A 25301-nucleotide genomic window follows, 5' to 3' on the forward strand; every position below is an offset into this window, starting at 1 on the left:
TGAGCCCTATTGAACTCTCTGGATGCCTCTTTTGATTCTTCTGGAAATTCACATTCACTTCCTGGGTCACCTGTTAGTAGCACTTCATTACTTCTTGATTGGGACAAATGATATTCAGGGAATGATGGAATCAGTGAAAATTGGGTGGAGTGCTTGCACAAGCTGGAGGGCACTGAAGGCTGCTCTGGGGATCAGGGTTGGGAAGGTCCTATTCCATTAGAGGACCTCTTCTCATGCAACCATCAGCCCATTACAGGGCCACTGCAGTTATTAAAGTTATGTGACCTTTTCTTCATATGACCAATGAGTTAATGTCTAATCTAAACGTGTGTTTAGACTGGAGTGTATTGACTTGTCTAATTGCAGCATCACGGAACATGAAATCATGCCAGCATTATATTAATATCACTACAGCATTGCTGGCAGATCCATATTTTTGGACTGCGCTGTAAAAAATACTGGTCTACATCAAAGTTTTCCCAAGCTACACTGTGCCCAAATAATTTGCTCACCTCCCTCCTCCTTCTGGTTTGCCACTTGTCCATTAACAATTAAAGTTAGATGCCAAATCATCCAATTAATAGTTTTTTCCCGGGGAGAGGGAATGCCTGTTATGCTGTTTCAAATCTATAGTGTAGATAGCAGACTTTGCAGCTTCAGGTATTTTTATCTGTTTCTGTATATTTGCATTAGGAGAAAATAGCACTCTAACTAGCTGCCTGGCTAACTGTACTGCTGCTTTCTTTTTTCTTTTTAGCAAAGTCTTTTAAATTCATTTTATGATGTCTATAAAGCTGAGAGAATGGTTAATGGCAGATGAAAATTTAAAATGAAAACCAAAACTATAAATGGGTGTGTAGAATGAGTATAGGTGCACACGGGTTAAAAGAACAAAAGTCCCAAGTAAAGAATATTAGCGTTATCTGATTGTCAAGTATAGTTTCAGATGTACAAGGCTTGTTGTGACAAGAGTTGCCTTGAAAATGGTGGTATAGGTGGTTTGTATAGATGGTTAACTACTTCTGAGACATTGGTTGCAGAAGATACACACACACACACACACATACACACACAAACAAAATCCCAAACCCATTTATTTACATTCGTCTGTTCATTCATCATTTGTTTGGTACTTGGAGATATTGTCTGCTTCAAAGTCCCCTGAACTTTTAGACTCTAAAGATCCAAACCCAGCACTAAGTAAACTCACTCTTCATATGCTGGGTTCCTGGTTTGCCTCCTGAATTTGTTGAAATAAAATCACCCATTTTTCCCCTTCATGTTTGAAAGCTGAGGAAAATGCATGACAAGCCACCCATTTTCCTCTCCTTACCAGCTGGCACAAGCAGTGTTCAGGGTCCTCCAGTGTCTCTTGTAAATAGAGAACATAGGCTTGCCTTAGCTAGAAAGTTTTCATATTGATAAACCAAGGGTACAAAAGTCCACTGAATAGTACAACGCAATTTATAATGTTTTAACTTTCAAAGTGCTTTTAAATGTGTGTGTGTGTGTGTGTGTGTGTTTTTAAATTTTGTCCTCACAACATATTTCAAACAATTTGTTGATCACATTTATAGATGAAGAAAGCCACTAATAAAGACATGATGAGAGTTTGGTAACCAGTCTTCATATGTCCATTTGACATCTGTCTGTTGGTTCACAGCGTAACAAGAGTTCCTCACAGTAAAAACATTGGAGGAAAATGAATATGTTTTCTTGTTTAAACTAAATTAAATAGACTTCCTTGATGCGCTAAGTCAGGCACCCCCAAACTCGGCTCTCCAGATGTTTTGGGACTACAACTCCCATCATCCCTAGCTAACAGGACTAGTGGTCAGGGATGATGGGAATTGTAGTCCCAAAACATCTGGAGGGCCGAGTTTGGGGATGCCTGCACTAAGGGCCTTGTTTATTTTCATGTTATTTACCTGGTAGTAACCACTTTAAGACTTTTTACCGTTTTGGCTTTTCATTATATATTCACCCTGCAAATTTACTAGCAAGGGATTTCAGAGTTCTAAAAAAAAAACAAGGTTAAATTAATACTCCCATTCACTTAGCACACTAAGTGGATAAATTTGTGGGTGTGTAAAACTCAGGTGCTGCTGTTTCTTAACTAGCCAGATGGTAGCTTTTGTAGGTCATTTGATGGGAGGTGTAGGGAACTGAGTATGAGCGTCACACTGGGGAAAGGGTAAACCTTGTAGTTGGAAACATTTGAGAAGCATATATGCGTCTGTTTCTAAGAAAATTGTAGTGGTGAACAATTGGACAATGGAATACAGAAACATAAAGCTGTTGGCGTTGCCTTTGCAGCCATTTTTAAAATTCCATCTAGGGGGTGATTTGTAGGGTCAGCCCTTTAATTGAGGTTGGGTAAGTGTTGACATATTGAGTAATAGATTCTTGTTCTTTAACTGTGTTGATGGAATCAAATAGATGAGGTTAAAAAGTCTCCGGGACTTTTTCTGTTTTTTAAATTGGGAAGGCCTTGGTGTAAATTCTCTTTCACTCAAAAGGGAAATTAAGTAAGGGGAGAAGATGTGTAGCAATTAGTTTTCCATACTAGTGAATACCAGTAACACTGTGCTTGGTAAGGCAGAGCTGCCTTCTCAACACTGCTGTGTTGTTTATTGCTTGTCTGAATGGGGCTGAACAGCCGAAGGGAGTGGGCTGTTCAATCTATGCTGTTCATTTTCTTGAAAATTGCAACAGTAAAGGTTCTTCCTCATCTACCTGTTATATATATGTAAGGTAAAGGTAAAGGGACCCCTGACCATTAGGTCCAGTCGTGGCCGACTCTGGGGTTGCGACGCTCATCTCGCTTTATTGGCTGAGGGAGCTGGCATACAGCTTCCAGGTTGTGGCCAGCATGACTAAGCCGCTTCTGGCGAACCAGAGCAGCGCACAGAAATGGTACCGTTTACCTTCCCGCTGGAGCGGTACCTATTTATCTACTTGCACTTTGATGTGCTTTCGAACTGCTAGGTTGGCAGGAGCAGGGACGAGCAACAGGAGCTCATCCCGTCGCGGGGATTCGAACCGCCAACCTTCTGATCAGCAAGTCCTAGGCTCTGTGGTTTAACCCACAGCGCCACCCGCATCCCGTTGTATATGTACTTGAATGCAATTATGGGACTGGTGCTGAAATCTTAGGAGACCCCCTTTTTTGCCACAGATGTCAGCATTCAGCCAGCAATCTTCTATCAAGCTAACTGGGTAATGTTGAAGTTGCCTTGGTGGAATCCCCTTGAGATTATTTGAGAGTCATATTTCATGTGTTGTTCTAGGGGGGGGGGAGTGTCAGTTCATGTAGATGTAGGAGGGGAAGGAGATGAAAGTGATAAAAAGCCCCAAAAGTCCAGTTCCGGCCCAGTCATTGGTGCAATTTTTTTTGAAAACCATCAGTCACCCTGTTCCCTAGATGCAAGGCTGTGGGTGTGTATGACTTGCTTCTGGACAGAGATCTGTTTAAGGTTTAACTGTACAGTATATGGTTTCATTTGCTTTAAGTGTTAACATGATATAGTTAGAATGACATCGGTATTCAAACTGTAGTCATAAAGTGATTGAGACGGTGACATGGAACATTTCATCTCAAGTACATCTAAACAAAGAGACAAACATTTCACTGTAGAAGAATGTCAGTACGTTCCTGAGCAAATTTCCTTACTTGTTTACTTTTTTTACCCTGCTTTTCAGACAATTGTCTCCCAAAGTGCCGCACGTCAGTAATAAAAGAGTGAGAGACAGGCCCTGCCATCAGGTTTGCAAACTAGAAAGATAAGAGCCACAAGGGAAAGGGAAGGAAGGGAAAAGGTCCACTAAATTTTACACATAGCTTTAATTTGCAAGAACGTTAATTGCTTCCTAGTTTGCATTATTTAATTTGATATTAGGTGTCTTGGAAGTTAAAATTACCCTCCGGCCTGTTAGAAGTTTTGATTTCACCCTCTGAAGCGTTTCTCAGTTTAAGCATTTGCCCTCGCCCTCAGTGTACATACCTTTATAACAGACATTCTTCAAATGTTACAATTGCCCCCCTAGAGATTAACACGCTTTGAGGGTAGCACTATTTATGTTGTAAGTGTAGGTTTCTGAATAGCCAGATGCTTCTGGCAAGGAATAATTGCCTCCAGGCAACCAGGCTGAGAAATGTCTCTCTCCAACCTGCACATATACCCCAGCCCTTTCCAGGCCATGCAAATTAGCACAGCTGTGTGTAAGCAAGTGAACAATAAAATATATGTGTAGGTTAGTAACTGTTGTGGAAGGAGAAAGCTCGGAGAGCCTGCTTATGACTTTCCTTGAACAACTGTCTTGTGAGGTAGGCCAGTCATGCCCAAAGACTATCCCGTGTTGTGGCTACCGTCTTCCCCTCTTAATACCTGCAGTCCCAAATGGGAGGAAATTCTGGTAGGTCAAAACAATTGCTTATAAGGGGGCTCCGAGACAGGATGTCCTGCATTTGTTGGTCAAATCCTTCTCAATTTAACAGGAAAGACACGGCTAGCATCCAGCTGTCTCCCTCACCCTGGGGTTCAGCACCGCCTGCTCTTTTCCCCTGTGAAATTCCACCTTTTCAAACAGGTAGAATGCACCCAGAGCCAAGGAGATTACACTAATCCATATTGTTGGACATAAAATGTGGACTGTAGTCCATATTTAAGGGTTCAGGACCCACATGGTTGCTGAATGACAGTTGGCGCTATTCAGCATACTCTTAACAGCTTTCAATGGTGCGGGAAGATAGCCCCTTCTCAGATCCAAAAAAGTGCAGCTATCTGCAGTTTTAGAAATTAGCCAGGCGTGTTTTGCTACTGACATGGGTCCAGTTGTGACTAGGCAGAGATTTGTAGGCTGAGTACATTTCCGAGCACAATTCAAAGTGTTGGTGTTGACATTTAAAGCCCTAAACAGCCTCGGCCCAGTATACCTGAAGGAGCATCTCCACCCCCATCATTCTGCCCAGATGCTGAGGTCCAGTGCCGAGGGCCTTCTGGCGGTTCCCTCACTGCGAGAAGCAAAGCTACAGGCAGAGGGCCTTCTTGGTAGTGGTGCCCGCCCTGTGGAATGCCCTCCCATCAGAAGTCAAAGAGATAAACAACTACCTGACATTTAGAAGACATCTGAAGGCAGCCCTGTTCAGGGAGGTTTTTTAATGTGTGACATTTTAATGTATTTTTGAGCTTTGTTGGAAGCCGCCCAGAGTGGCTGGGGAAGCCCAGCCAGATGGACGGGGTACAAATAAATTATTATTATTATTATTATTATTATTATTATTATTATTATTGGTGCCAGTTTGGTGACCACAGTTTAAAAACCTCTTCCTTAGTACATAGCTAGTACCATTTTCATTTCCACTGTGTATGTTTCTCCTCCTTGCATACTGGGACAAATGAATTATTGTAAGAGCAAGGTACAGTCAGACAATGTAGTTGAGATCATAGACGTGTAGAATTGTAGGTTTGAAAGAGACCCCAAGGGTCATCCAGTCCAATCCATTATGGTGACCGTAACCTGGATTTAAAGTGTCCTTTGGCACCTACCTTGTATATTTGAGTTTTTAATACTGGCTACCTGGTGATAAGCTTTGCCAGGATTTCTTGACCTTCCCACCAGGTATAATTTAATATTTTCCTACCAGACAGGATTTAATAAAGAAAACTTCTGGATAATAGAAGGCATGTGCCTTATCCACTAAGTATAGCAGGGAAAGAAGACTAGATATATGTCACAGTAATTTCTTTGGAATGATTTGCAAGGGTGTTGAGTTGTATGAAATGCGATGAAGCTTTTCCGGTCCTGGGTTGCAGACTAAATACACCTGTATGAGCTACAGCTATTCCATGCATGTCATGCCCACAGCATAAGTTAAGATCCAACAAGCTAAAAACTGCTGAGCGTCTGTTCTGGCCTGTTAGTTACCCTGCCCCCACCGCTTTCTCCTACACTCCCCCCCCCATTCTCAAACAGGCAGCAAAAGCAGGAATATTTATTAATCTCCGTACATGGCTAATGGTCCTTCAGCTGTGAGGTTCTTCTCTGGGAGTCTGCATGTTCATTCAGTACCAGTAAACCATAGTTTAGCTTACTATGCCCTGAGAACCAAACCTGTTTTGGCTTTGGTGGAGGAGAAGGACTTCTTCTCAAAACGAAAGCCTGGACTATTGGATTTCTGTGAGAGATCTACAAGAGAGCATTACGAGTGAGCATTACAAAGCCCACACAGAGATATAAATAAGACTGTTTCTTTCAGTCTACTTGTGGAGAGAACTCGGAGGTGACTGAAAAGGAAAATGAGTAACGACAAGAGTTGAGACGATGGGACTTGAAAACATCATTGTAAATAGGAAAGCAGCAGAAATATGGATGATTGGACTCCTGACGATTGCGAAGCATGGGTTCCCCCCACAAAATTTTTTAATTTGGAAAACATTTGGACTCTATGATGTGTATTGATATAATTTGGACTAATTGGTATGATATGTTTAATTTGGTAAATGGAAACTTAATAAAAATTATTTTTTTTTTTTTTAAAAAAAGGAAGATGAAAGATTACTTAATCCTGTGCAGAAAATTGTTAAAAGCAGACCTCAGCGTTTGCAATTTTGGACTCTAGTAGTGATCTAGATTTATTGTGAACTCCCCAGGAAGTACATCTGTCAGTTGCTAAATCATCGTCACAATCAGTGCTGTTTTTCTAGAAATAGAAGTGCCGGAACTCACCGTGAACACCTTGTCTGGCAATGGCGCTCACCTGAAAGGTGCCAGGTTCCAGCTGAACAAAAGCCCTAATCACAATAATCACCAGTTTATTTGTATGCCACTTGCCTGTAATAGTGTTCAAAGTGGCTCACAACATACCAAATGACCAATAGTAAAAATAGCAATTAAAAAAAAGAACAGAACAATGATAAATAATCATAATGTCAATGAATACAGTAAAGCCATACAAAAACAGTACAGATAAGCTGTGCTTCTAGAGTTCTGTTACGTTTCTTTTTCCATGTAAAATAAAAAATCCAGGTTCTGTGTAGGGTTTTTAAATGAATTTTCCTCACTGCATCTGTTAATTTGTATAATTTTAAGGCATGCTTTTGGTTTATACATACCACAAATAACCCAATGTTAACCAGGACCTAATCCCTCCTTACCAATGCAGTTTTGTGTGCAATAGGCTTCAGGGATTGTCCCTTCAAAAAAGGAGACAAGCCAAGATGAAAGAATTGCAAATAAAAGGCAGGGTGGAGAATCCCATGGTATACTTCAGCATATACGCATTAAGATTAGACTAGTGTTAAGTGGATTCTGTAACCTCCCCTGTGAGAAATGGGAACTATTTTTGCCCGACAGCTACAGAACTCACTACCTATAACAAAATGTTCTTTCCAAGTTACTAACAGGGTAGCTGTTAGTTTGAAAAAGAAAAGAAAAAAGAAAAAAAGAGAGAGAGCAAGATTAAATTTAGGCAAGTACAGTATGGGTCGATACCCTTTTATTTCACTCATTTTTCTAGCTCTGCTTGCTATAGAATAGCATGGGAGAAAACATGCTTCTGAAATGTTCTGCTAGCACAGAAGGTTAATGGATGTTTTCAGAATTCAGATTGGCTTGTCACTTGAGGTGCTTGCTTCAGGTTATATAAAATCTAATGTCTCATTAACTTTGAATGTCTTGCAAAGGAAACTTGTATGTGAAAGAATAACAAGGGCCTGCCAGAAATAAAAACGGAGATGTGCAGCCTCCATTTCCAGCACACACAGCATTGAACAAAATTGCAAGACTGCTGGTGACTTCAAATATACAAATGTTTCATTGAATTCCCCCCCTGCCCCGCCCCCGCCCCCCCGACATACGTTATTCAAAGTTTTTTTTCGAGTATTGGGCAATTTACGTTCTCAGCATAATAACAATGTTTAGGTGTGTGTTCCGAGAGAATTTGGCTGAAATACTCCATAGAAAAGAAACAGCCATTCCTTTCCCACTCCTGCGCACAAATTTGTATAAAGATAAAGGGATCCCTGACCATTAGGTCCAGTCGTGGCCGACTCTGGGGTTGCGGCGCTCATCTCGCTTTATTGGCCGAGGGAGCCAGCGTACAGCGTACAGCTTCCAGGTCATGTGGCCAGCATGACTAAGCCGCTTCTGGTGAACCAGAGCAGCACACGGAAATGCCGTTTACCTTCCCGCCGGAGCGGTACCTATTTATCTACTTGCACTTTGACGTGCTTTCGAACTGCTAGGTTGGCAGGAGCAGGGACCGAGCAATGGGAGCTCACCCTGTCGCAGGGATTTGAACCACCGACCTTCTGTTCGGCAAGTCCTAGGCTCTGTGGTTTAACCCACAGTGCCACCCGCGTCCCACACAAATTTGTATACATGCATGTATATTTTTTGAGATGAATACAAGCAGGTATTTGTCTGAAGGCATCTCTAAAAGTAACACAAGTTAGCTTGCTAGCTGTGCAATGGACCATTCTCACATGAAAGAGATGTGTGTGTAAGGCCATTTGTACATCCTTCGCTATTTGCATTCAGCATCTAAAGCAGTGGCAATTGCTTGTTCAGACCCAGAAACCTCCCCCCTAAATAAATTCACACTTGACTCAAATTTTTGGTTTGGTTTTTGGCAGAATTTAGGCCACAACTTTATTGATTACAGAAAGTGACTGGTTGCATAGGCTCTGGTTTGACTAGCTCCCTGCCATGCAGGTAGCACTGGCCCAGGGTTCCAGCATAGGTCAGCCAAGGGTAAACACCTGGATAAGCGAAAAGCCGGGAACAGGCTAACTCTGGCACCCAAATGTCCCCTTGGACTCAGGCACGGGCACAACCCCCTCTCAGGGGTTGACCAAACCATCAAGTCCCTGGATTCCTTTAACGGAATATCCTTCACATACCCTTCACCTGAACCAGAGCCTATTTGCAACCTTACAAGTTGTGATGATTTGCTACGCGGCAGGCGAAACCCAAATGACAACAGCCAATCAGCCAAGTGGGGAAAATTTCTGCCGTGCCCGTCACAATGACAGACAATGGTATAGCAAGGTCAAGCACAAAGCCCTAAAAGTAGGGAGAGGTGTGTGTGTGTTCTGAATGCATGCGGCAAAAGAGGAAGCTCTGAGTCATGTGCATGGGCATAAATAGGTCCCTCGAACCGTTTGGACTGCATCCCATTGGCCAGATTGCACCCAGCTACGAGGGGCCTACCAATCAGGTGTTGTGGCTGACCAATCGTACCCACCCACAACACAGGGTGTCGGTTTTCCAGGTCTCACCACAATATGTGCCCTCTTTAAGGGAGGACCCGATTTATTATCCACAGTGGTTCTAGGGGATATAGGGAGCCAGCCTTTGTGTCTCTACACATCTGGAAGATTTTAGATTCTCTGTGTTTGAACGAACTGAGCCAGATACTGGTTGTTCACATTTTTTCGGGTAAGAATTCTGAAATGCCTGCTAAATGGTCTTACAATCGCCTGAGCCTGTTAGTTCCCTTAGAGGTCACTGACTGAAGAGACACAAGCAGAGGCCGTCCAATGAGTAGTCCCAAGACTGAAAGCTGCATCTTTACATTCCTGATACTCCTTCAGCTTTGAAGTCCCTTTGAATTCATTTTGTTTTATAAATGTTTAAGCAAATAAAAGCTTGGAGGCTGAGATTCTGGCTGTTAGGCTTGCTGAGGAGATAGAAGAGCTTATTTGAGATCTTGGAGCAGTTTAGATGCTGCAATCTTGTTACTGAAGAAGCACCCACTTCATAGTCTCTTGGATATCTGTTACCTTACCTTGCCTTGTCATGTCTTGACTCTTTGAGGCTATTTAGTAGGCCACCTGGCATGGGGCAAGACTCTTATGAAGGCCACTGGTACCAATTAAAGTGGAAATCAAGAGGTCTCAGGATGAGCTGTAATATACAGACAAAGGTCCGCTTCCAGTTTTATATCTCAACTTCTCTAGCCTCCATCACAAATTCAGGGAAGAACAGTACTGAAAAGCTTGTGCCTCTTTGATACAGTACAGGGAATTCTTGTAACTTCTGTTAGCAAACTTCTGTTAGCAGACACATGTTTCACTCACATACGTTTGAAGGGTCTTGTGTATTATTTAAGTTCTCTTCTGCTCTTCATCCCTAAGGAGCCATGGGCAGAAAATACAGAACGTCTTCCAAAAATAATTCCAATACAGATGCAAACTGGGGAGTGGGATCCTTATTTTAAATAAATAAATAAACTTGCTGCAAGAGTTGGAAGGTACCCTGAGGGTCCTGTGATCTAACCCCCCACAATGCAGGAATCTCAACACAGTCGGTCTCCTATTGAAACCACACCAGACTTTCCTTAGCTTTTCAGATGTGCTAGTCATTTTATTGCTGCACCGCTAGGACGACAACAGAGATGTTTTAAGGCATTTGGACACTGGCAATAGTACATTTTAGCAGAATTATCCAGTAGCTCTCACAGATCTCAAAATGAGGATAACGTTTACTGAATATGCACACATGATAAAAAATATGTGTGTTTAATACTGCCATGAGATATGCACATCTTTTGTGGCAATGGGGTGTAGTTCAGTAATTCTAACCAAGGCTAAACTAACATATGCACACCATATGCAGAAGAAGCAAGCCCATGAGGCATAAAATGAGGAGGGGGGAGTAACTGAAGGGGTAGATAGAGAGCTGTGTGGGGTCTTGGAAGAAAGGGTTGCTCAGCACTGCTCAGAGAGGCACACTGATCTGCTCTTTTTGGGCTCCCATTGCAAGCTAGGCTTCAGACATGAGCATTAAGGTGGCATGGGGTTTATTGCATTAGTTTTACTCTTGATTTCTAACTTTCCTTTCACATGGCAGTACCTGTCGCAATATTGAACCGTGGCTTCTGAACTGATACACCAGCAAGTCACACTAATTTTTAAATGGTGGGGGATGTACCCAAATTTTGTCAACACAAGACATAGTTAAGAAGGGGCTACAAACTGATTCCCCCCCCCCGGAAGCAAAAAAACACAGAAATGAGTGCAGAACATCAGAAAGGCTGAATAAACTGCTGTTGGAATACAGCCACAGGCTTTGTAATATTGTGGATTTACGATGGTGTGGTCATTTTAATGGTTGTGAGTTGCCCTAAGTGATGTCAGGGTGGAAATGTTCTTTTACCCAACACTTAATGTAAATAAATAAGCTTCTATTAACTGTTGGCTTGTTTTGTTTCACACCTTGATGCCTTACCCTGCCTTTCTTCCATCATGAAACTCAAGGCAGTATCTGTGGCATTCATGTTTCGTACCCAGATCCAGAGCTACATTACTTGATCAAGCAAAGATGCTGACTATACACCATTTTGAGCATCTTTTTTGACACATAACTCTGAGCTTAAGCATAGATTTCCAAACTTTGCTTCTAATACCACACCAATAATAAGTAATTCCCTAAAACATTATTGTCACATATTCCTTCTCTGCTTTTGGCAGCCGGTGTGCTGTCATTTCCCCATAACATTTCTATTAACTGTTGATTAGAGAGTCCCACTCCAATTTCTTCAGATGTTGTAACCAAATCTTGCTCAGTAATGTTGTGGAATAAGCTGTGGAACAGCTGGGAGGCTGTATTAGTAGGGACTTTGTATGGTCTTTTTTTAACTTTTGATATGTAAGATAAGTCACACTTAATGCAATATTCTTTGTGCAGGCGTGGTACTGCATTTTTTTTCCCTTCTAGAACTGGTGTATAGACAGGGAAATTGTAAACCTCAGTGTACACTTCTCATTCCACTCAAGTGCATATACATTTCTTTTAAAAATGAAGCATAAAAATCCTGCAACCCTATACACACCTACCTGGAAGTAAGCCCTATTGAACTCATTGGGACTTCTGTATAGGTTTGGTCTTTGGATCATATGAATTTATATTCCTTGTGATGAAAAGCATTGCTGCTTCTTATATGACCCCAGTTGTTAATTGCTTCCAGTTTCTTTGTCTCTGAGAAAATGTGAAGGCTAAGAGGAAAGAGATGTGAGAAAATTAGTCATTCTTTGAAGCATTTCATGAGTATTAGTGGATTTCTTGGGTGAAGATGACTACGGCAATGAATTCTATTAATTGTTCAAATTAGAATTCAAAATTCAGTGAGCCTACTGGTTTGTGGAAGAGATCTCATTACAACTTGAAGATATTGAATATGTACAAAAGTGAGACTTTCTCTGCATTTATGAACATATAACATATTTATGAAAAAATGTGAAGGGCAAGTATTGCTTTTATTGAAACATGAATGAAGCATTAACAGTAGGTTATTACTTGGCTGTTAGGTTGCCTGCGATCACTTCACTCTTGACTCTGTCACAGAATCTCTGGTTGTAGTAAAGGCAGGTATGCTCCCTTGTTCTGTAAGTTATCTTTAGTAAATAAAGTTGAATATTGAATCAGTTGTTAGTGAGAAATGCCTACATTGGACTTCTATGAAGTTTGGGCAAGTAAATGTTCAGTTAGCATATACATATCAGTAATGGCAAGTATTCGCTGATTAGATTTTCAGCACTTACCGTATTTTTCGCTCTATACGACGCACCTTGTTTTAGAGGGGGAGAATAAGAAAAAAAAAATTCTCCCCCTCTCTGCTCAGCGCCCCTTCAGTGAAGTGGCAGGAGAAACGGAGCCCCTTCCATTTCTCCTCCCGCTTGATTGAAGGGGTGCTGCGCAGCTCTCCCTCTCTGCTGAAGCCAGGAGAGTCTTGCTCTCCTAGCTTCAGTGAAAGGAACCTGAAGCCTGCAGAGCGCGGTGGGAACTCACGCTGCGCTGCGCTCCGAAGGCTTCAGGCGGCTATCCCTGAAGCCTGGAGAGCGAGAGGGGTTGGTGCGCATTGACCCCTCTCGCTCTCCAGGCTTCAGTGAAAGCAATGCGAAGCCTCCGGAGCGTGGACGGAGTGCTCCCTCTGTGCTTCGGAGGCTTCGCGTTGCTATCGCTGAAGCCAAGGAGACTGCATTCACTCCATAGGACGCACACACATTTCCCCTTTATTTTTGGAGGGGGGAAAGTGTGTCCTATAGAGCAAAAAATACGGTACATCTCTTATGGAAATATCACCAGCAAATGAAGTAACATTATCCAAATGTTCGAGGTCTTAATTTGCAGCACGGTGCTTCTTGAGCTTTAATTTCAAACTTTCTCAATATTCACTCTAATTTCCTGCAGCTAAGGTTGTCTGCTGTTGACCCAAGTTATATGAGCTGCTTCCTTATCAGTAGTAGCTACCCACTTATTGCCATGATGCTGCCGTTAACATCTTTAAAATTCCACCTGCTATTTTACATAACCTTTGAAGAGATGTAGTTAATAGAAGAGCTTAACTTTAAATTTTGAACCAATGTGTAAAACCCATTGAAATCAGCAAATCCATAGATGCAGCAGCCCTTACAATTGCTAATTCAAATAATTTGTCATGCTTCTTGTTTTAAAGTCAGTGAATTGGAATAACAGTTCTGTGCACCTGTATATGTGTGTGTTAAAAGTCATTCACATAGAAACCAGTCCGTTAAGATCTCTTCTCTTTAACATGCAATATTCAATATTCAAGCAATATTTTACACTTGCAGCAATTCAAATATGCTGTCTCCCACCTGTATCTAATAAATGTGCTGACTAGGAAGGATTTGACCATGTGATACATTTGATAATGTAGCTCTACTCTAAATTAATTCATCATGGTAGTTTATCTGCGAGTTGTAGGAATTGGTTACATTTTTAATAGCAATTTAAGGGTCCCAAACTCCAGCTGTTTCCTAAAACTGTTAATTCCTTCTTTCGTAACATCTCCATTGGCCAGCTCCAATCTGTCAATTGTACTACACAAGGTTGAGAAAGTCAAAAACAGCCAGGTATTATGTATATCAGTTCCTTTGAATATTGGGCCATATGAAGCTAAGATGCTTAGCAAAATTCGTCATGAGAATGACTAGATAGGTTGGAACAGAATTTGACCTACCTCCGTTCAGTGCATCTGAGCTCCACTTTTCATATCTCATAAGAGTTGTCGTGTCTGTTGTGTGATTTGATTGTTCGCCTGGAAGAAGCTCAGTGCCAAACTACATGTGACAGTAAACAAGTCATTAGGAACTCCTCCATCTTAAAAAGTAGCAGAGTAGCAGATCGGTTTTTGTTAGGACCTCAGCATGAAATGAGAAGAAGTTTAACTCTTTTCTCTCTTGCTGCGATCCCATCCAAAATCACAAGCACCTGCTACTAGTGCCAGGGAGGAACCTAATGACTTCTTGAGCATCCCCTATAGTTAGTTTGCTAGTTTTGCCACTTTAAGAAGGTGGGACTAAGGTGGAAAGTCTGACCATTCAGCTCCTGGGAGTAAGAGACAGGTATCGAATGGAAGCAGATTTTGGGGAGGGAGGGTGGGGATTTTCTGGCACCTCCCCTTAAGGTGGTGCTACACAGATTGGTTGGAACCAAATGGGAGAAATGTAGGTGGAAATGTTCCCTAATATGAGAGAGGATGTTTCAGCCACCTGCCTTCCACATGACCATTTTCTCTTGGAAACGACTTTCCTATACATTTTCTTAACACCTTCTATGTTAGGTGTTAGGGCAGGCAAGTTCATTATGGGCCCAAAGAGGCAGTCGGCTCTTAAGCAGCTAAGGAGCTGAAACTGGAGTTCTGATATAGATTAAAAGCCCTAACAAAAAGTTGGGACGACCAGGTTAAATATGGACCACGGCACAGAAAAGTATGATTATTCATCTTGCCCGGGGAAGAAGGTCCTTGCTGCTGTGCTGATTTTGCATGATAAGAGCAGTTCACCCTTTTTAGGCTCATCATTGCTCACTAGCACCACTCAGGAGACAGAAGACTCAGCTTTTAAAATCTTCTTGTGGTTTAGAGTGCCGGGCTCCTCTGCATCTCTGTTAACGATGGTAAATACTTGCACCGTTTTGCACCCTGTAATTCTGTACTGTAGCTTCTTCTATATGCCTAGGCATACCCAAAAGATTAGGATATACAAAACCCTACATGACTTGGGGCCAGCATCTGAAAAACCACAGGTTAGCCCAGGTTTTCTAATCTGCTGAAGAGGCTCTTCTTTCTCTTATACCAACATCTGAAGTGCATTTGGGAGGAACTTCAGAAAACATCTCAGTGGCTGATCTCATTCTCCGAAACTCCTTGCCAAAGGCTTGCCAGCTTGCCCTATCTCTAACGACCTACCAGCAGGCAGAGACCATTGCTTTTTAACTAGCTTCACTTTCATTTTTTTTTAATCGTGTTTGTTCTTGTTTTATTATTGTTATCTGTCTTCAGCACCATTTGGGGAAAGGCAGGAGGCAAACACTTTTGGAAAAGTTTTTAGAAGCCATTTTGAAAGATGGAGTTGCACCACTAATGCTACTGGTTAGTATCAGAATAAACACATTTTCACTGTCCATTCCATTATAAAATATTCCATATAAGAGTGTTTTCTTTTTTTCCTTTCCCTTTTTTTTGTACATGCAGACCTTTGCAATTTTTTCCTGGGTATTCACATTTCTTGCATTCAGTGGATTGCTCTAGAAGAGGAAAGAGTGGAAGCAGGAAAATAGTGGAATCCATGAACAGCCTTGGGTGGCTACAACAACATCCTCCCTGTGGAAGACTGTCCTGGTTTTCCACCAAAAAGCCTCCCTTTCTGAGAGCCCTGTCACAGCTTAGCAAATCAGCAGCCTCATTAACACTCTGTGGTTTTGGCAGTCAGAACAATGGCAGGTAGCCAGACTTCAAATCCAGCTAGGCTCTGGAGAAGGAATGTCAGGAATCCATCAGATTAACTGTGGAGATCTGCCTGGGGAGGAGATCAATAGTGAAGTTGTAGACAATGCTGACAAGTCAACTATTTCATTGTCCTCTATAATGATGGACAAAAGCAGGGGCATTCTGTGTAATCGGCATCCTTTCTCCCTTTTTCTTGCACACTATAGCATTCAGAAGAAGGTGTATCACTTTACATGAAAGAGATAGTGATTTATGGTGTAGTCACATATTCTCAAACTTAGGCAGGATTAGGCACAGACGTTTGCGGTGTTAAATGAAGTTTTGATTCCATTTCCTCATTTTTAATCCATTAGTAATGATTGAGTGTAGTAAACCTGTCATCCATTAACCAAAGAAAATGTGCAATTCTGATTTACATGTATCAGTGAGAGAGCACATGCTAATGGAAAATCTCTTGAGGTACTGTTTTCCCCGTTTGTTGTTGTATTTAAAACAAACACACACACACACCCCAAAAAAACTTCTCCATGGAAAATACATTGATGAAATTGCTGATATTCTGTGCATCTTTCTGAGCCACTTACTAGTAATTAGAACTAAGAGAAACTGCTGTGAAACTTCAAAGCACTGTGTGTGGTGCTTTCCAAGCATAAATTGGCACAGGAAGCTTAAGGTATTCAAGCATAAATGGCAATGCAAAACAAACAAAAAACCCAGTCCTTTGTAGGAAAGGCCACATTGCCTTTTAGCAAGCCGAAACAGACACAAAAAGAGCTGGCCACTTTTCAGTGGTTCCAGAGCCAAATTCAATTTACATGAGTCTGATGATTTAAATTTTAGTGGGTTGATATATGCAGATTGGCTGTGAGTGGAAGAGCAATGTGAGAAAGGGACTCAGTTCTTTCAAAGTCATTGCGAATCCTGAAGTTATCTGGTACGCAAGAGAGAGCAATGCAGAGTTATCAAGATTTAAGGTGAGAGCCACTGGTGCTATTAAAAGTCCATCCTTCTGATGGTGCCAGATAATTTATCCCAGTGCCATTATCTGCTATGTAGTTTTCCAGACCTTGAAATGGATCTTTTTTTGAGTCGAGAACAATGGGTTAAATACCTTCAGTGCAGAATATTTTAACTTAAAGTGACATATTCCCTTTCATTTCTTGAATAATTTGAGAGAAATGTGTGATTACCATATGTATGCTTGGTCATATATTGACTAGGTTTGGAAAAGAAACATTGAGATTCAGTTTAGTAGCTCTGTAGTAGTGACTAATGCAGGGAATCGTCATTCTGTCCCTAACCACATCCAAATCTCTCAGCTATCAGTCACATATCCTGGGAAATTTTGTATCATGAAAGTGCATTTAAAGGATTTTTGTACCACCCCACACACACACTTGGTCACACACCCCACAGCAGCAGGATAAAATTAATATTCCTGTACCCATACATTTTTTGCCGCCAAGGGGTAAAACAGTTTAGAGGCTGTATTAAAAAAAAGTTCCTAAAAAAATATGGGGAACGCCATGAAATGTGTAGTTTTACCCTTGCAGTCAGAGCCAGGACACTATTTGGTATGAAAGTGTTTTACAGTGGTGCCTCGCAAGACGAAATTAATTCGTTCCGCAAGTCTCTTCGTCTTGCGGTTTTTTCGTCTTGCGATGCACGGTTTCCCATAGGAATGCATTGAAAATCAATTAATGCGTTCCTAGGGAAACCGCCTTCAGACCAGGTCCAGGGACAGTCTGTCCCCGGACCTCTTCTGAAGGCTGGGGGGCGCGGGCTTCGCAGCAGCGCTACGAAGCCCGGCGGCTGGGGCAGGTGTTCCCGCCCCCCCTGCTTCGGAGCAGCGTTCCGAAGCGGGGTGGCTGGGGCAGGTGTTCCCGCCCCCCGCCCGGCTTCGCAGCAGCGCTACGAAGCCCAGCGGCTGGGGCAGGTGTCCGGGATCTCTTTTGAAGCAAGCGGCTGCGGAGAGACGCGATCTCCCCGCAGCCGCTTGCTTCAAAAGAGGTCCGGGATCTCTTTTGAAGCAAGCGGCTGCGGAGAGACGCGATCTCCCCGCAGCCGCTTGCTTCAAAAGAGGTCCGGGATCTCTTTTGAAGCAAGCGGCTGCGGAGAGAAGCGATCTCCCCGCAGCCACTTGCTTCAAAAGAGGTCCGGGGGCAGCGGGAAGAGCTGCCCCCGGACCTCTTTTGAAGCAAGGGGCGGTGGGGAGAAGCGATCTCCCCGCCGCCCCTTGCTTCAAAAGAGAAGACCCGCTGTCCCCGGGGCAAGCTTCGTTTTGCGAAGCAAGCCCATAGGGAAATTCGTCTTGCGAGGCAACTCGAAAACGAAAAAACCTTTCGTTTTGCGAGTTTTTCGTCTCGCGAGGCGTTCGTCTTGCGGGGTACCACTGTATTTCTAAGTGATACTAGTTAGTGAAGAAAGGTTTGTGGTGGGAAAGGGACCATAAAGTGTTTTATGGAACTTTCTAATTTTTTTAAAAAATGCAATTCAACTAAAATTGAACATGATCATTGAAGCTAAACAACCCCAAGAAAAATGAGGCTTGCTCAACGTTTGCAGGAGACCTGACCACTAAACTGCAGAATATGGGTTTCAGTCAAGATGGGCCTCATCTGGTATCATTTTCACATAACCATGAATTATGGTACGCTGTACAGTACCAAGTGGATTTTGAGATCTTGCGTTTGGTTGATATAAAAAATGTTCGGTGGGATTTATTGGCTTTCCCTTACATAAAAAAGGAAACGTACAGAATTATTTCTTATTTGACCTTGTTGGTTGTCTGAATATCCACTTTGTCTCTTTTCCGTTACCTGTTGTTTGACATTTAGTGAGATATTTTTATATCCCTTGGATACGGAAGAGCTTTGGTCATTCTAGGAAAGCAGATTATAGCAGACTGATCTACAGTATAGGCTTCTTGGACATGTGTGCACAGTGTCCTCCAATACATGAAAGAGTTTCTTTATCACTGCAACATCTAAGGTAGTTCTGTGTGCATATTACTGGATCTGACTGTGCGCACGTGTGTGCGCGCGCATGTACACACCCACATGTGGTGGTGGTGGTGGATTAAATCCAACATTGCAGGGAAAGGGCAAGCTATGCTTGCTGGACTCTCCGCACATTAGACTTTGTTTAGACCTTGGGATCGCAGTCTAGAGCTTTGTTCTGTTCTGTCAATTTAGAGGTTTACTTAAAGTGACTTCTCCTCCAGCAAAGGACTGGTGCATTCAGTTTGTTGTGTTCAGGTTTTTACTCAATATTAAGTGTCTAGTTTCAGCTATTAAAACTGGACAGAAGACTTCTTTTCTATATATGTTGTACTTTTGAACATTACCTTCTTTCTGTCAACCTTACTGTCCAAACAATGGTCTGACACTGAACAAACCACATTGATAAAATCATCACAAATGTTACCTTTATTTCTGCTTATGACAGGTTTGCTTCTAGTACCTGTACAGTTAAATTCATAGCCACTGCAAAAATGGAAAGGTGAATAGTGTCTTAAACGTGGAGCACTCATTTGAAAACATATACTGTATATGTATTTTTGCCCCAATAAGTTAAAACGCTGCAAAGAAGCTCAACTGCCTTATTTGTGTAAAATGTAACAACACTCGTTACAACTAATTTTAATTGCAACTATTATATTAGAAGTGCACATTCTTCTCTTAATGACTGATTGAACCAGTGTATTTGTTTTTTTCTGCTAACTTCCACAATTCTGTTCCTCTCCAGATCTTTCATGAACCCTTTTACCTGGATGAAGGTTGCCTCCAATAAGATTTCAAATACGCATTCAAATGTGTATGTACTTGAATGATTGATTCATTTCTAACACATTTTTAAGAGGTCAGGTTGCAATAGGATCCCACCTGCACAGTGCATCACATCCCAATTGACGTACGCATGTAGGCCTACTTTTTTTTACTACATATTAATTGACCCAACTGTACTGATATACTCCTTCCTCAAGTAGTTCAAAGCACGGTAAAAACACTTTAAAAATAATGCTAAGACCCAAAGGGTTGTATGCGTTGCACACAGTGAAGCTTTTCAGGCTCCCTTTCATCACACTAACTCCTTGCATGCACACACCAATTTTTATTTTTATTTTTATTTCTTAAGATCAGGAACTTATCTGGGGTGGCAGCTCTGGAGTATTAGGGGTTGGGTGCTGAAACACCTGATCTTTTCTTTCTAATTTTATACAAACAGAAAGGGGAAAAAGCATTAGACAATGTAAGCTCTGCCAAGCTACGACCAAAAGCCTTGTTTAAGCAGTGCATTTTTCACTTGTCTGCAGAAGCTTTAGTAATAATGTCCTGCAATTTATGTAGGACTGTTGTAATGTCAACAAGTATTCTGGTTTGTTTTAAAGTTTTGGTTTGTAAACCCTAGAGGTTTAAAACTGTGGATATAAATATATGCAGGATTTGGTAATTGAAGAACGTTTTTCTTCAAAGGGCATAATCATTTGGCACTATATGGAGCACTGATTTTTATTTTTTTTAAGAATTCATTTGTGTATGCTTGCAAATTATTACAACATTTGTGCTTTTCACGCTGTGTATGTTGTATTCTAGGGTCCAGTATCATTTATCATGTTAAATTTTAAAACATGTGATACAAAAAATGTTTTTTTTTTAAAAAAAAAAACCTTCTGGAATGATTGGCAGTATTTCTTTATTTATTCAGTAGTATAAATGGCATGGCACTTCACAGAGGTAAAACACAGATAGTATAAGTTTGGATAAAAGGGAGGACAATCTGGGATTGAGGAGGAAAGAAATTCCGTTGCATACAATGTATTTGTATATGGAAAATGTTTTTTGATGAATATCTCCTAAGTCACGTACAAGAAGGACCTCCTGTGGAAAGGATGGCTTACAAGGCCAAAATGACACAAACCTATCCGAGCTGGATTGCCTAAAGAAAAGGAAATGGAAAGAGAAAGGGTGGGGGAATGGATTTGTGAATCTGCAATCGAAAGCACATTTTACGATGGACTGCAAGTTGTGGCACTGAGGAGGTGGTAACCAAATACCACCTAGTACATGGACATAATAGTGCTACTCAGGACCACACTAGACTTCATACTGATCACACCGTAAATGCTTCTGTGATAATTTATTTATTTTTGTAATAAACAGCACATACAGAAGAGTGAGCCAAGCTGGACTGTGGACACTTTCACCCTGTGATATTTAGGTGTAATCTTTACATTGGGACCTTGGTGGGGTCAAATGTTTAAAGTCCTCCCACACCACAGATACAAAGTAGTGTCGACTTTTGTTCCTGGACTTCTTTGTTTGTGGAAAGTGATGCACAAATCAAATAAAGAACTTTTTTTCTTTTAAAAACCTCATGTAGGCTAAACTTTACTGAGGGCCTATCTGCAAGAAAATCTAGTTGCCCATCCATCCAAGATCTAGCGCTGCAAATTTCAGCAGATTGATTCTTAGATGGAGGACTGTGAGATAAGAGTTTGTTTCGTTTGTTGATTCTATCCTGGAACAATCAGTGAGACCTTTCTCAAACTGAGTGCCACTTTGGCTGTACAGGTAAGCAGTGGGGTCATGAATGACATAACATCTGCCCAACATAGTTGTTTACCCAAAAAGGTTTTAGAGCTTGCTAAACATGCATTTAGATGTGGTCTCTGATTTTCAGTTCTGATTGAAATAAATAGGTAGAGGGGGGGCAGTTTTCTGCAAGTCACTTATCAGGTACACTTTTGTAGCAGCATCTCTGAAATATTTTACGACTAGATTGTTTCTTTTCCTTGTACTGATTGCACTAGGATAGCGTATGTCACCTTGTTTTGGGATGTACTTTGATTGTAACACAACTAATAACTTCATTAATTTCAACACAGCCACATGAAGGTCAAATTAATCTCATTTACTAAGAACTCTCAGTTCTTGCGGTTCAGCCTCAATTATGAATTTGTTTCAGATTTTAGATCATTTTTAAAAAATGGTGTGTGGGTTTGGTTTAGTTTTTTTAAAGGGAATACTGAAATTTACCAAACAGAAAACAACCCTGAAGCATCTCTGCCTTCTTGCTTCTAGTCTGATTTGTAATGTATGTTAAGATATACATAATTACTTGTCTTGACAGAGTAATTCAATAAGACAGTGATATAATAAAACTGTTTCTTATTCAAAGAGAAAAAAATCAGTGATTGCTTAGACCTGTCAAACTGAAGAACAGATTAATATTACATGCTGTTGAACAAGGACAGATGATAGAGACAGGAGTTTGTATTCTACTATAACTCAATTTTTAGTGTGATATCTGGCTAGGATATAAACATATTCATATATTTCCAGGGCACCAACTGAAAGTAGTAGAATTTGTGTGTTAATTCCTAACTGGGAGTCATCAACCCAGTACCCACGGGCTTTCAATGATGCCCTCAGGCAGGGCTTTCATTTTCATCTCTTTTTTTATAAAAAAAACAAACCAATTATCTAATTATCTTGGACTGGTTAGACACAAAGGAATGGTGGGAGGAACCAGCAGGGGAACAATCAAGGGGAAAAGGCTCAGAGCCCATGCAGTGGTGGTAGAACATCAGTGAGTGGCCACAGAGAGAAGAGGGAGAAGACTGAGAAGAGAAGGTGTCAGAAGCTGAAGTGTTGACAGGACTTAGTGCCTTGGGAGAGTCTGTGGCAGAGAGGGTCAAGAATCAGAAGCTGAAGCAGGCGAGTGGGATGAGGGACACCAAGAGGCAGAGATTAGTCAAGCTGGTGATGAACCATGGTTAACCTCCTCCTGCTGCAACAAGCTCCCCTCTGCCCTAGTCTCCCAGAACCAGAAGAGGCATGAAAAGAGAGGAGCAAAGACAGGCTGCATGCAGGCGCAGTCTCTGATTGCTTAGAAGAGACATCCCACCAGATGTCAAAGAGAACAACAACTACCAGACAAAAGACATCTGAAGGCAGCCCTGTTTAGGGAAGCTTTTAATGTTTGATGTATCACAGTATTTTAATATTCTTTTGGAAGCCGCCCAGAGTGGCTGGGGAAGCCCAGCCAGATGGGCGGGGTATAAATAATATTATTATTATTATTATTATTATTATTATTATTATTATTATTATTATTATTATTATTATTATTGAAGCAGCCCTGGAGAGGAGGCGATATAGGTGGCTCTGGGGAGGCAGGGTCCTTTTGTTTCCTGGAGTAAGACCTACAGGGCATGAACTGCTGTGCTCATGAAGCATGAAACACTTGTCTAGTCTGTGAAGATTGTGCTTCACTAATAAAGAGTCAATCCCATCTTTGGACTGTGCGATTTACTGACTGGCTGGCTCCGTGATGCCAGTTACGAAGCAAAATATGTAGGTTCCCTTCTAAGCAATTTCTCTTAAACGATCCACCCTGGCTGCTCCCACCCATCGGTGTATTTAGCCAATGAGTAAAGTCAGAGCCGTGATTGATACGTGAGTTGTTCACTAGGCAGAAGGAATCCCCAGGGTCCTAAAGAGCTGCCGTTTCCGCCTCCTCATTTGCTGCTCTATTTGTTTCTGTTTCGCTGCCTGCCAGCCACATGGAGCAGTTGGCAGGCAGCTACTTAAGAAGCTTTTAAAAAATGTGTGTGTTGCGGTAGGGGAAGAAGCGCAGAAACCACTCACATGCCTGCTGGACACATTGAACAGTTGGCAGGCAACTAACTGCTTGAGAAACACGGAATCCTCCTGTTGCTGTTGTATTTGTTTTGCACATGGAGTAGGAACTGCCTGAGGGAGGCTTCAGCTGTTTATGGGTGTGTGAGAAAGAGGAGATTGCAACCTTTTCTTGTTTCTGTTGGGTGCCGGACAGTGGCAATTGCTCCAAAGTTGTTGCCGGTGGGGGGAGGCAAATTTAGAGCCATCATAATTATTTTGGTGGTAATAATGCTCACTTTTGCTTGCGTATTCCCAATCTGTCGATGAGGGGCAGTGCAGAGGCATCATCGCCAGTGTTGCTACCATCTTTTCCTTGATTGTTCCCATGTTGCTTTTTGTCATGGGGGTTGGGGAACCATTTCAATGGCATCATTATTATCTTACTACACACACACACACACACACACACACACACACACCACCCTTTATCCGAAGATCACAGGACTGGTACACAGCAGAGGTTGTTCTCAAGTTGTCTGGGGTGGGCAGAGTTCAGTGCAAAGAGAGAAACATTATTAATATCATCTCCTCAACATGCTCCTGATTTTAAGAAGCTGATAGATGGCATTCAGTCTCAAAAGTCTACATGAGTCTGGGCCAGTAGGGTTCATCTACTACTTTGGTAAGGCTTTCTTTGTATTTTTATGTGTATTTTCCTTGTATTTCTATTCCATGAAGATGGTGACAATAATAACAACTTGCCAGCCATCATGAATTAATTTTTATCTTCGACTATGCATTTTTATGGCTGGCTGTAGCAATTTAGAATTGTTCTTGGATTCAGCTATCTTTCTTTCTTTAGCTAATCAACAACAGCACATCATCACCAGACAAGGTAACAACCAAGGCTTAACAGTCTCTGGGGGGAAAAAGATTTTTCAAACTATACACACACAGAGATATGGACTAGATTGTTCCATATCTGACCCTTTTTACATTTCTGTCTCATTTCTTTTTAGGAGGCAGCAGCCATTTTGCGTTAGGCTGCAAACCCAGGGACAACCATTTTCTGGCTGGTGCCCTCAACAGCGTCTCAAAGTTCCCAGTGTACCCCTAGGCTCCCCCAAAATTGGTGTCCACTGTCCTGGATCCCTCATTCTAGCCTCATGCATGCATATATAGTAACCAGAGTTTAGGGCGTAGTAGAAAGTTGCAGGATCACATGCATCTTTCCCTTTCTTTTGCAGATTTCTCTGCCCTACTCTTGCTGGGCAATTATATGCAATTATCACCAAGCCACCTAAGTACATCCATAAATTCACTTCAACCAGTCTGATTAAAGTCAGCTTCTCATTTTCTCTTGGAGTGGTGTTGGCCAAATGTAATTTTGGTGCATTTTGATGCATTCAAAATTTGTTGGGTTTGTGAGGAGAAAGCTCACATAAATGGATATCTCTCCCCCCCCCCGGCTTTATTATAGCTTTTCCCCCTCTATGGGATATTACTTTCCTATCTGTAATAATTTTATTTTCCCCAGGAAGGGAGCATTTCACCTTACAAGTATCTACTTGGATGTTGAGTATTACGACTGAAACATACAGTGACTTCTCCAAACTAGATTTGAAAGGGGGAGAAATTCTGCACAAGAGGAAAGTGTATGCACCATCTTGTTTTTTGTTTTTTTTAATAAATATTTATTGAAGTTTTTAATAAAAGAAATACAGAAATAATAAACAGCGTTACTTTGTTTTTACAGAATTTCATAACATCTTTAGACTTCCTCACATCCCCCGCTCCCACTTACATCATTAATAAGTTTTTGTCAAGCAAATTATCATCTTATTTTCAATTTTATAACCACTTATTTAAATACAATAAAATAATTCTCCTACAATTTTCGTTTCTCTTAATCTCTCTTATCA

At 41.5% G+C, this 25301-nt stretch overlaps 1 protein-coding gene across 6 annotated transcripts in view; it reads left to right on the plus strand.

The window, feature by feature from the left end:
* The window catches only part of LOC309374286 (catenin delta-2), a 213462-nt gene that overhangs the window by 18992 nt on the left and 169169 nt on the right, over window positions 1-25301 (plus strand). For 3 of the 6 annotated variants that reach the window (XM_081919111.1, XM_081919114.1, XM_081919112.1), the window contains exon 3: window positions 19502-19570. The exons of the other annotated variants lie outside the window; for them this stretch is intronic. In XM_081919111.1, the coding sequence (XP_081775237.1) occupies window positions 19502-19570 (69 nt within the window). The remainder of the gene's footprint in view (window positions 1-19501; window positions 19571-25301) is intronic. 6 annotated transcript variants of the gene reach the window in all.

The sequence above is a fragment of the Podarcis melisellensis genome (assembly GCF_964234715.1).
Source record: "Podarcis melisellensis genome assembly, chromosome: 7".
Taxonomy (NCBI): domain Eukaryota; kingdom Metazoa; phylum Chordata; class Lepidosauria; order Squamata; family Lacertidae; genus Podarcis; species Podarcis melisellensis.